At 43.6% G+C, this 10,842-nt stretch overlaps 3 protein-coding genes and 1 long non-coding RNA gene across 5 annotated transcripts; 2 read left to right on the top strand and 2 right to left on the bottom strand.

Moving 5' to 3' along the window:
- Nucleotides 1-5: 5 nt before the first annotated feature.
- LOC135794520 (uncharacterized) lies at nucleotides 6-766 on the bottom strand. 2 transcript variants are annotated; one of them, XR_010548906.1, is made up of 3 exons: nucleotides 424-766; nucleotides 243-324; nucleotides 6-179 (listed from the first exon to the last, which is right to left on the bottom strand). It is a non-coding gene; the product is annotated as an uncharacterized lncRNA (long non-coding RNA). The 2 variants fall into 2 exon arrangements; XR_010548907.1 differs by having other exon boundaries at nucleotides 40-179; nucleotides 243-327; nucleotides 424-566.
- Nucleotides 767-999: 233 nt separating this feature from the next.
- On the bottom strand, nucleotides 1,000-3,954 carry LOC135794502 (hemocyte protein-glutamine gamma-glutamyltransferase-like). Its single transcript, XM_065305810.1, has 9 exons — nucleotides 3,674-3,954; nucleotides 3,343-3,618; nucleotides 3,093-3,276; nucleotides 2,813-3,030; nucleotides 2,322-2,748; nucleotides 2,109-2,267; nucleotides 1,816-2,045; nucleotides 1,595-1,755; nucleotides 1,000-1,407 (listed from the first exon to the last, which is right to left on the bottom strand). Exons 1-9 carry the CDS (start codon nucleotides 3,879-3,881, stop codon nucleotides 1,123-1,125), a joined length of 2,148 nt encoding a protein of 715 aa, XP_065161882.1. The 5' UTR covers nucleotides 3,882-3,954; the 3' UTR covers nucleotides 1,000-1,122.
- A 244-nt stretch (nucleotides 3,955-4,198) lies between these two features.
- On the top strand, nucleotides 4,199-8,023 carry LOC135794501 (zinc finger CCCH domain-containing protein 18). The gene is made up of 6 exons (XM_065305809.1): nucleotides 4,199-4,719; nucleotides 4,852-5,418; nucleotides 5,486-6,626; nucleotides 6,761-7,056; nucleotides 7,119-7,343; nucleotides 7,413-8,023. Exons 2-6 carry the CDS (start codon nucleotides 4,869-4,871, stop codon nucleotides 7,691-7,693), a joined length of 2,493 nt encoding a protein of 830 aa, XP_065161881.1. The 5' UTR covers nucleotides 4,199-4,719; nucleotides 4,852-4,868; the 3' UTR covers nucleotides 7,694-8,023.
- A 464-nt stretch (nucleotides 8,024-8,487) lies between these two features.
- On the top strand, nucleotides 8,488-10,717 carry LOC135794519 (UBA-like domain-containing protein 2). The gene is made up of 3 exons (XM_065305830.1): nucleotides 8,488-8,841; nucleotides 9,498-9,560; nucleotides 9,621-10,717. Exons 1-3 carry the CDS (start codon nucleotides 8,728-8,730, stop codon nucleotides 9,774-9,776), a joined length of 333 nt encoding a protein of 110 aa, XP_065161902.1. The 5' UTR covers nucleotides 8,488-8,727; the 3' UTR covers nucleotides 9,777-10,717.
- The last annotated feature ends 125 nt before the right edge of the window (nucleotides 10,718-10,842 follow it).

Below are 10,842 nucleotides of genomic sequence, written 5' to 3'. Positions count from 1 at the left end.
TGGATAATGCACACCGTCTTTCTCACCCGGGCGGGGTTTTCTCGTCGTGTGGCTGACACAGAACGCAAAACTATCCGGATACTCCGCCATTAGCTTCTGCAGGAGAGTACTCTTCCCCGATCCGGAAGGACCGCACATCACCATCGGTCGCACTTCGTTCGCCATGATGCGAGCCAGAGCTAAACAGGAAACGAGCGATGAGCGTGAATTTTCGGCGAGCAGCACCGTCAGACTGAGTATACCTCTCACGAACGTATGAAAACAATTCATTGCGTGGTGAGTTGGGGTGGGTTTTCATGGGGGTGGGTACTAAACGTAGCTTAACTGCTTATTAAACAATAATAACGCAATTGAAAACAGATGATGATCAAATATGTTGAAATAGCACGTTTTTTATTGCTCTACGGTTGATGTGGGACTTACCTTCGGGTTAATAACGAGCGCACACGCAATTAAGTTATTATCTGTAATTGTAGTGTCGTGGTGTGATGATTTAGCGCGGTAATTTGCCCTCCCTGAGTTTCACTTCGGGTTTTCTTTTAGGTTAGGTGTGGTGCGTGTGATCCAATGCGTGTTTTTACAAGTTTGTGAATTTTGTCGATTATGGCGTCGATTAAATACGCCGGGAAAACACTGGAAATTTCGAATACGATACGCAACTACGTCTTTGCGTCTAAATTTAATTAAACATGCGGAATTTGAAGCGTGTTTGAAACTGTCACGACGAAATGCCAGCGCGCTAAATATATCGTTTTACGACCAAACAAAGCGAACAACACGCCGAATTTTGCTGGCGTTGTGAGTTCAATGATTCATTGAAGTGTTTTCGCAGCACTTTACATGAAACATATGTTTTTTAATAACTTGGAGTAGAAAAACAACTTTATAAGTGTAAAAATGTATTAATTTTGGTTTTAATAGTTAAGTTGTTGTGTGTTAATTAAAAAATAATTACCAGTTGGACATGAACAACCGTTGGTTGTGGTGGACATCTTGAAATGACGAATATAAATGTTTTTATTTTTTAAATTTATATAAACAAATGACATGTGTTGATATGCTACTGGTTATACGGCTCATATAACGTCGCCATCTGTAGGTTAAATGTGTAAACTTGTTGTTTTACTCCTCTTGTGTTACTGTAACTTTTGCGGATCCGGAAATGTCCAATAATTCTTTGGAGGAAAATGTAGCAATGATTGTTTGCTCTCCGGCGATTTTCGGGGTTATCATTAGGAATCCTTTGACCAATCCTTCTGGTTCGACGTCAGCGTGTTCAATAATTTGATTACGGAGCAACGCGGGACCGGAAACGCTGAATTGACAGCGGGTGAGTTCTTTTTTGATTGGGTTCGTGAAACGAAGAGTTACTTGAGTTGGCACGCCAATTGTAAGTTCTTCCGGGATCTTAAAATTTTAAAAAGAACAAATTAAAAATATTAAAGGTTTAAAAGTGGTAGAAATGAGAATTGGGCAACTTTTATGAAAGAAAGGGGTAGGGGAAGTTGGCGTCTCTACCCCCACCACTTTTTGCGGGTCTAGAGTACCTCTGCTGTGTAATAACAAACAAAAAATAAAAATATCTTAAACTTACGCGAATCTCAATCGATGGTTTCAAAACTTGAAAATCATCTTCCCCAGCCCAAGTCTGACGGGTTTCCTGCACGGTGCAAACTGCATACAACTTCATAATACAATACTCCACCAATTTGTCGAGGTAATCATTCGCACGCACCGTCATTTTTAATTGTTCAGCTATAAAAAACAACCTGTACTTAATTTTAAATTCATTAACACAATTTTTTCACATTTTACTTGACTTAGGTTCCATTCTGAATGACCCTTCGGCTTTCTTAACAACGTGAGCTTTAACACCCGTGTAGAAAACACTTCCGGCCGACAAAACAGCGGAAATATTCCTTACTTCCTCGCTGTTGTTCTTTATATCCACAGTCACGTTGAAATCTTCTCCGATTTTGATGCGCTCGAGTTCTACTAGATCAAATGTGACGTCTTCCAAACCAGCATCGGGTAGATCATAAAACCTAACCAACAAAAATAAAGTGTATAAAATGTATCTCTTGTTAAATTATTATTAAAAAACTTACGTTTTTGCCATTTCCGTGCCTCTCACAGCGTTAAACAACGACAAACGCTCAGCTTCAGAACCTTCTTTAGCTTTATACTCACTAGTAATGTCCTGACGATCCTGATCACCATTAGGATCATAAACAAATGGTTGTTTAGTCAACAACATTCTTCCAATACTAAAATTAATTATAACTGATTAAAAAATTACTTATTTTTTTTTAAATATTTACTGATATTTATTGCAGTAGATTTTCGTATAACCAAAATCACTCTTCGGATCAATTTTCCACCGCATGAGATCCGCATTCACGGAAGCAATCATAAAAGCAACGTCGTGATTAAACCCAACTTGTCCCTTCTTAATTGCTTCCACTGAAGCAGGCCCACATTGGAAGAAACCCGAAGATGTTTCCTGCGGTGTGGCGTCAATCGCCTGCCAACCACCATAACCCGATGGTAAATCAGGACGTGCCATCCAAACATCATTCCATACATGGTAATTCCAAATGGAATCTTCACCAGCCGGGTTTAGAGGATCATAATTGAGTTCTTCGTTATTCTCATCGTAGTATTTATCAACTGTGAGTGTACAGTTTGCGTCATGTGCGGAAACAAGGTTAGAAACAACTCTGGAGGGTATTCCCAATGCTCTGCAGACTAAAATTTAAATTTTTAAATTTAAAGTTTGGTTATGTTGTATTTTTAGGTTATATCTACATACTGGTGGTAGTAACACCGGAAAACACCCAACATTGACCATATTGAACAGGTTGGCGTGTTTCTACGAATTGTTCAAGTATTTCCGTGCTTCCTGTCCATGCGGATGGAGCTGTCCCATCATCGTATTCGCCATCCCAGCGTCCAACGAGGATTCCATCATCGTCGTTACTGTTTACTAACTTTGAAATGCATCTGGAGACTTTTATTGGATCACCAAAACTAAAAATTGTGTTTATTAAATAATTTTGTGATTGGTTTATGTAAGTTTTGTTATAAATTACTTTCCAGGAGCCATTTTGGATCGTTCAAACATTAGTAAGCATGCTGGCAAGATGGCGGCTGCGAACTGACCGAAAACCCATTCACGACCACGCGTTGAACCCCATGGACCAACCCAGATCTTACCTACGTCGCTGAGGACGTATTCTTCAAGGAGGCGTTCATCAGGCATGTAAACCATATCGTCTGTTATAAATAAATAAAGAATTAATGTGCTTTTTTATGATTTTTAACGGTTATGTTGATATTTACGGCAATTCCATGGGTTAAACAAGAAATAAATATCGTCTTCATGTTCGTAGATGTTCGGAGTGTTGTCGTCTAATGAATTAACGTTTGTTGTTTCTATTTGAAGCGACCATGCACCCACAGGGATGTCTACAGGAGCAAAAAGCTCTAAGGTAAGACTGCCATCTTCGTTTTCACTCAGAAACTCTGCGGTCCATTGATAGTTGTTACTAACTTCCGGATTGGATTTTCCAAGAGTTAAAACACCTTTTGTTCTTTTTATCGGGTTAGGATTTGGTCCTATATTTTAATAAATTAATTAACAAATATTTTAGAAGCAGATTAATTTTATTACCGTAAGAAAAAATGATTTTTAAAATGTCTTCTGCTGGAGAGTAATTTCTGTTCTCGAAACGTATCGCAGTAATGAATTTCTTTCCACGACGCAACACAGCGACGGGGTGTTCTTCGTCATTGACGATTTCGTAGTTTTTAGTTTTGTGCTCGACTGCGTTATCTTGCGGGTACAAGTAAACGAGTTCAACTTGGAGATTTTCGGCCATTTTGTTGACTAACGAAAAGTTAAACTTGTTTGATAGAAGAGTAATAAACGAATGAAGTCAGATTTTTTTATTATTGATATACAAGTTATACAAATTATTTATATCTTGTGGTTTTGACCTCATTAATGATTTCCTCTTAGCTGTTTGCGGTATTTCCTGCTGATAACAAAAATGAGAGCATACAACAGATTTGCGGTTTTTGAAATCAGCGGCAACCAAGCATACATGATACACTTTGCACGCCACCTGTGGTGGTGTAAGCAGTTATGCTGCTCGTGCGCAACTCGTGTCGCGTTGACGTGCGGCGACGCCGGCTTGTTTAGTGCTTGTTGCGACGACCGCCAGGGCAGTCATCGGCCATTTTGTGTGTAAGCAACGCACAGGTTCGGGGGCTGCGACGCTGCTTGAAGCGTTTTCCGGCCGCTCTGCCGTTGTGTGCGTCTCCAGCCAGCGAAAATCAATGCGTCCGGCTTCCGGAGCACACGCACCGCAAACGATTTAAGCCGTGTGGCGACGGCGGAGGCACGGTGCGACGCAAAACACACACAAGGTAAGGAAGCCCATTCAAGTCACGGTGTTACCCAGCGAGAGCAAACGTCTGTGGTGGTGGCGGCGTCGTTTGCACGGCACGCTGCGAGCGCAATAAAGGACGTTTCAGTAGTTTTGTGTTCAGTTCAGTTCAGTTGTGAGTTCAAAGTTTCAAACGTACGCGAGTCTAAATAAAAAAATGAGTAGGAAAATGTTCATAAGCGTTATTTGAAGAAAATTGACGCGGCACACACACACGCACTCGGTGTGTGCTGATGGTTTTATGGAAGAGAATGGCTGCTCTTGCAAGGTAAGATCCCACAACTTAAAACAACAACATTTGTCCATGATTAATTTTAAATTAAATGAAACTGCGTGAGTATGCGCCATTTTATAACCGCAACAAATCACCAAGTGTTAGTAAACCATTTTGTGTTCTCAGCTGTGATCTGCACCAAGATGGATTCGGACAGGGACGCCTCCTCGGCTGAGTCTGACAATGAAGAGAAGCAGGGACCAAGCAGTCCGGCGAGTTCGGCGGGGTCCAGCTCCCGGAGTAATTCACCAGGTCCACGGAGTCCTTCGCCAACAGGCAGCTCAAGACCGGACACGCGCAGTGGGCCGTGCTCGCCTGCGCAGTCGCGTGACTCTCGATCAAGATCTCGGTCAAGATCGAGGAGTCGATCACCGACGAGGTCGAGATCGCCCTCTGCGTCTGTCTCACCGCAACGTGAACGTGTCCATCGTGAAGAAGAGCATGAAAGCACGCAGAATGGAAATTCACCGCGGTCGGCGCCACCATCGCCGCAGACTTTGGACGACGGTTCAAACGCGTCCATTAAAAGCATGTCTTCGAGAGGATCACGTCGAGCTCACATTACGGCGAACTTAGAAGATGGCAACAGCTCCGATTCGAGCTTGATGAGCGATGAAGAGGAGGGTTTCAGGAGTAAGCCTGCCACGGCTACCTCGACGAAGACTGATACTCAACCGGAGGAGATATCAGATGGTAGGCAACTTTATTTACACATTTTTTAGACATTTTTATATAATTTCCTTTAAATATTATTTATTAGGTGATATGGAGTCGGATAATGAAAAATCAGATAAACCCAAAGAAAACCTCCCGCTTGACGCTGACGATCTTTCCGATGTGTCCGATTTAGACGAATCCATCGGTGGTAATTCAGATTCTGAGAGTTTAAAACAATCTGACAAACCTGCAAGCCCGAAATACTCACCGCAGCAATCACCTGACACGAAAAAACCCGAAAAACAAAATCGCCCCGCAGAGGAAGGTGAAGAACAGCTGGATTTTGAGGAAGAAGACGGTGAGTGCGCTGATGATAAAGACGACGACACAAAACACTCGGAGGAAGCAGGTGAAATCACTGACGATAATAAATCCAAGGAAAAACCGGATGCCAAAGAAAAGGAGGAAGGCGAAGAGCTGGAAGAGGGTGAAGTCACAGACGAAGACGATGTGCGTCCTGAAGAAGTCGAACCACGACCAGTCTGTCGATTTTTCTCACGCGGACAATGCACGTGGGGCTCGAGTTGTCGTTTTCTTCATCCTGGCGTAACCGACAAAGGCAACTATACAATGTTCGAAATGATTCGACCTGTTGTACCTGGTGAATACGGCCGTGAGGAGCGCCCACCTTACGGACGTCCAGAGCCACCTCAAATGGAAAGCGCCTGGGAGCGTGGCCTACGCACAGCGAAAGAAATGCTGCGTAAAAGCATAAAACGAAAAGAGCAGGACATTGATTTCGAGGACAAGAAGAAGAATTTAAGTCTAACTCAAGACGAGTTGGATAAGGAGAATGGGTACTACGTGCGGATGCCATCGCCAGAGCCACGATACGTGCGACATCCGGTTCCGGTTGATTACCCACCTCCAAGACCTTCGCCGGATGAATATTTCGCTGGCAGGCGGCAGGTTTTGTATGAACCAGAGGCATATCCACCTATGCATCCGAGGGAACGACCCATGAGGCCGATGTATCGTGAACCGCCGATGCATAGACCACCTCCACCTGCAGATTATCGCTATGAAGAGGAGCATATGAAGAATCGACGCAGTGGCGGCGCTGGTGGTGGGGGTAAACGAGAGGTGATTGTTCAGCGGGTTGTGGAGGAACGGCCTACGCGGGGTGATGAATGGTCCGATCCGTGGATGCGGTCCAAGTCACCTGGGGCACGCAAACGAGCCGGGTATGTACACAATTTGATATTATTTGAGTGTTTCTCTCTTTTCACTTGGTCACTATGTGTACAATGTGTCTCTATATTGTTGGTACACGTGTTCTTCACGAATTTTATCGCACGTTTGTGTGTTGCTCCCTCAGGAAGCGTTCATACAGCTCAGGTTCTAGTTATTCATCCAGTAGCTCATCCAGAAGTTCATCTAGGTCTAGTAGGTCGTCGTACCGGTCGCGGTCGAGGTCGCCGCCGACGAAGACGGGGCGAGGACGGCCGCCGGGTGCGAATTCAGCGGGTGGTGGAACTGGTGGCGCTGGCGGCGGGTCGGGGCGTGGACGACATGTTGTCTCGCCGTCTGTGATTGTTTCCGAGCGCAAAGCAGCGAGTGAACGAGCTGCAGCGATGAATCCGCCTGCGCCTAAGAAGAGAGCGCCATCTCCAGGTGATAATTTTTATTTTATTGGTGGTTTGGTGGATAAATAGTAAATTTGTGGTTGTTTTTAGGTATGATGAGGGTTGGAGCTCAGAATCCACCAGCGCCCTCTGCGCGGCTGGAAGGTAAAGCACGGAAAGCAATGGCTGCCGCACTCGCACGTGTCAAATCCCGCCGGAAGTCTTCACGGAGTTCGTCGGGGAGTAGTACTAGTGGCAGCTCCAGCGATTCGGATTCCTCTTCGAGCAGTTCCAGCTCGCGTGATAACAGTCCTCCACCTGCCAGACGATCATCAGGTAGAAATTACTCAAAAATTTATTATTATTTTGTTTTATACTAAAATATAGTTTTTTTTTTGTGTGTAGAATTAGCAATGGCGATTAAAGCGAAGGCAATGGATGCCGCTTTGAAAGCCACCGCCGAGAAGCGCCCGGTGAAGATGACTTTCAAAGCAAACGCCGCGCGGAAAGAACTCGGCAAGCCTGCGGATCTGTTAGCGGGTAAAAAGCGGCCGGCGTCACCACCGCTACCGAATGACAAGGGCAAGAAGGGCAGCAGTAGTGGCGCGACTTCGCGCCGCGAGGAACTGCTCAAGCAGCTGAAGGCGGTCGAGGACGCCATCGCCAAGAAGCGCTCGAAAGTCTGAATGTGCGTGCAAAAGTGTATATCGTGTTTTTCTACTCACCTCTTTCCTCACAGATATCAACCGACGGCGTTTATATCATAATCGTTTCAATTTGCTTTTATTTGTTTCGAGAATAGTAGCTTGTTTCGATTTCGAGGTATTTTGTGTAAAACTGATGATGATGCGTACGCAAATGTGAAAACAAAGCACAAAACTGCAGGTTTTTAATAATTTTAGATGATACAGCGATTAGTTGTTAGATACAGAGCAATTATAACATTGGTGAAAACAAAAACAAGAAGTATTTTTAAGTTTGTATGTAAAATATAACGTTTAAGCTAATTACAAGAATGATTTTGTGTGCTTTTTTCGAAACAAACAAGCTGAAAGCAAGTTTTTGTTGTGTGTGAAGTTAGTGTGGTTTAGTTTATGGTGTTATGTGTAATGTTGGTTGCCTACTCGAACATTTATGATATCTGGCCAGTACTCGTGTTTGGTGTCTAGAACAACATCGACAATGTGTTTAATTTCAAACAAGCAAGCAAAAACCAAGTTTTTGATGTTTTGAACGCGCGTTTAGTTTAGATTTATGTTTTTATTTATTTCTGTATCAAAATATTGTGATGTTTCTAATTATTTTATAATCGACATTTATATTATGTGTAAATGTGTAATGTGGGTTGCCTGTGAAGCCATTGATGATATCCAGCCAATGAGCGCGCGTGTTGGCAGCCTAGTACGACACGACCTCGCCGGCCAGTTGTACGCTTACGGTCGCAAACGCTGACGTCACAGCGGCGCGCGCGGGGTGCAGGGCGCGTGGCTTTTCAAAACAATCCTGCCTGCCCTGCGCGCTGCGCTCGGTGGTCTCAGTCCGGCCGAGCTGCGGAACGTGTGCGCGCACCTTACAACGCGTATACCGTCTCGCGTGTGTTTTGTTTTGAACGGGCGCCCCCCAAACAAGTAACACATCGCTGCAACCACACATCTCCGACATCAACAACAAACACCAGTGCCAACTACATTACATCAACGCGAGGATAATCGAAATCAGGATGGACACGGCGACGCTGCGTGAGCAGGTGATGATCAACCAGTTCGTTGTGGCGGCAGGGTGCGCACGCGAGCAAGCCAAGCAACTGCTCCAGGCCGCCCACTGGCAGTTTGAGGTAAATATCAGCGCGCTGGGCGTCCGGCGGCGCGCTTTTGTTTTGGTAAACAAACGTGAGCGGCGAGGAAGATGGCCGCCGCGCGCCGACGGATGAACGACACACATAAACACACACCGACAGCACATGCGCGTTGCGCGTGTGTGTGCAACACGCGTTGCTTACATAAACATTGCGGGCGGGCGGCGGCGTGTGGGGGCGGCGCGCGTATCGACTTCCTACAGCGCGGCCCGCCGCGCTCTGTTTTGGTCAAGGGCTTCAAGGTCATACCCTGATTGAGTTACCGTCGACTATTTATATTTATATTTGTCTACGCGCGTTGACTATGCGAGACATTTTGTATTCGAATTCTATTCGTGAGAAAGTCGCAAGGAATCAATTCGCGGCGCAATTTATATCATTCTAGATGTTTTTTGTTTTGTTTACAATTACTGTTTGAGCAATATTGCGTCACGCAGGGTTGCCAACTTGTGTTTAGAGTTGAAAAACGTTTGATTTGTTTAAGTTCGTAGATCATAGCTGAGAAATCTCGAAATACTTGTGTTTAGTTTTATCACAAGTGCGTTAATCTAATCTGTAGTCGTGCATTGATAATAAACTAGTCAAATAATATGATAAATAATGATTTATTAATAGAAATTTTTGTTTTTTTATAGACTGCACTCAGTATATTCTTCCAAGAGGCTACCATTGGTCAACCGTCAGCACATTTCGGACAGGTACTGTTTAACTGTCACCAGATGGCGTTGATTTTAATTGTGTTTGAATTGTTTTTCCAGCAAGTGATGACACCGTGCAACACACCGGCTACCCCGCCGAATTTCCCCGATACGCTTCTCGCGTTTTCAAAGATGTCCGCCGGTAATGGCAACAGTCCGGCGACGGCATCACAGGCCCATCACCCGCCTCCGCAGCAGTCCACGACGCAGCGATAAGCAGCCACAAATCTGTGGCGTGCGGTGTAAAATAAGTTAACGTGAGAATGCGCTCAAGATTGAATGGATTTGCGAGAAAGAGAAATAACCTGCTAACATAAAAACCTATAAAAGACACAGAAACCGAACGAATGGGGCAGTGAACGCGTGATTCTGTAAATTATAGATTCGTATTGATATTGAAATTTGACAAATTGTGACGAGAGGAGGCGAAATTTTGTTTTAGTTGTGGGTTTGATTGTTTGAGTTTTGATGACGCAAGATGTCGCTGCAAACTACTATTAGATTTACGTAGGGAGTTTATTTGTACATATTATACATACACTTATCTAAGGATGTCGAAAGCGGGCGAGTGATGTGCAGTGATACGTAAGGCGCTTTTGTTTCATTTAGTTATTTTTTCGTGTGTTTATTTTAGTTGCTATGGTAATTGATATGGTGCTGATGCTGATAACTTGTTTGGATTTTCGTTCGATTTGTTTCTCACCGATTCCAAAACCAATAATAGTAGATTTAAGTGAACGCCGCTGAATGCAAATTGTAAATACCTAGGCATTTCATTCACTACACACACACATAATACACTTGAAACTCAATTAAATGTAATTCATGTATTTTAAAACAATGAGAAAACAAGGAGTGCAAATGGACGAAACTCAATCCCAACACTAATTGTAATATTTACAAGTTTATGTGATCGATTTTAAATGTTGTTGAACATATACATGCAAAGGGGTTGGCGGACGAAAGTGTAAAGAAAGAATATTCAAAGTTGGCGATGTGGCGCGGAGCGAGGATGACAAAGGAAGATAATACGTTTGCGTCATTTCTATGTATTCGAACAGGGTTCTTTAAGTGTACCTCTATGACTATAAACGTGCAAACTCATCATCCACTTGGAGGAGACGCAGCAAGAAAATAAATGCAAATTTGTGCAATAAGTTTTGTTATTTTAATCATTGAAATCTTTCTAAATGTAAATTTCAATGTGTTAAAAACATGGCGGATATAATGCATAATTTACGTTTGGTGTATATTTGGTTGCCTATCTTAAAACTCTACAACA

The sequence above is a fragment of the Atheta coriaria genome, unplaced genomic scaffold (assembly GCF_025399875.1).
Source record: "Atheta coriaria isolate IRGN ID8LTWV9N9 unplaced genomic scaffold, Caltech_Dcor_3.1 hic_scaffold_6_pilon, whole genome shotgun sequence".
NCBI classification, from domain to species: domain Eukaryota; kingdom Metazoa; phylum Arthropoda; class Insecta; order Coleoptera; family Staphylinidae; genus Dalotia; species Dalotia coriaria.
This window is presented reverse-complemented; position numbering and strand designations above follow the sequence as displayed.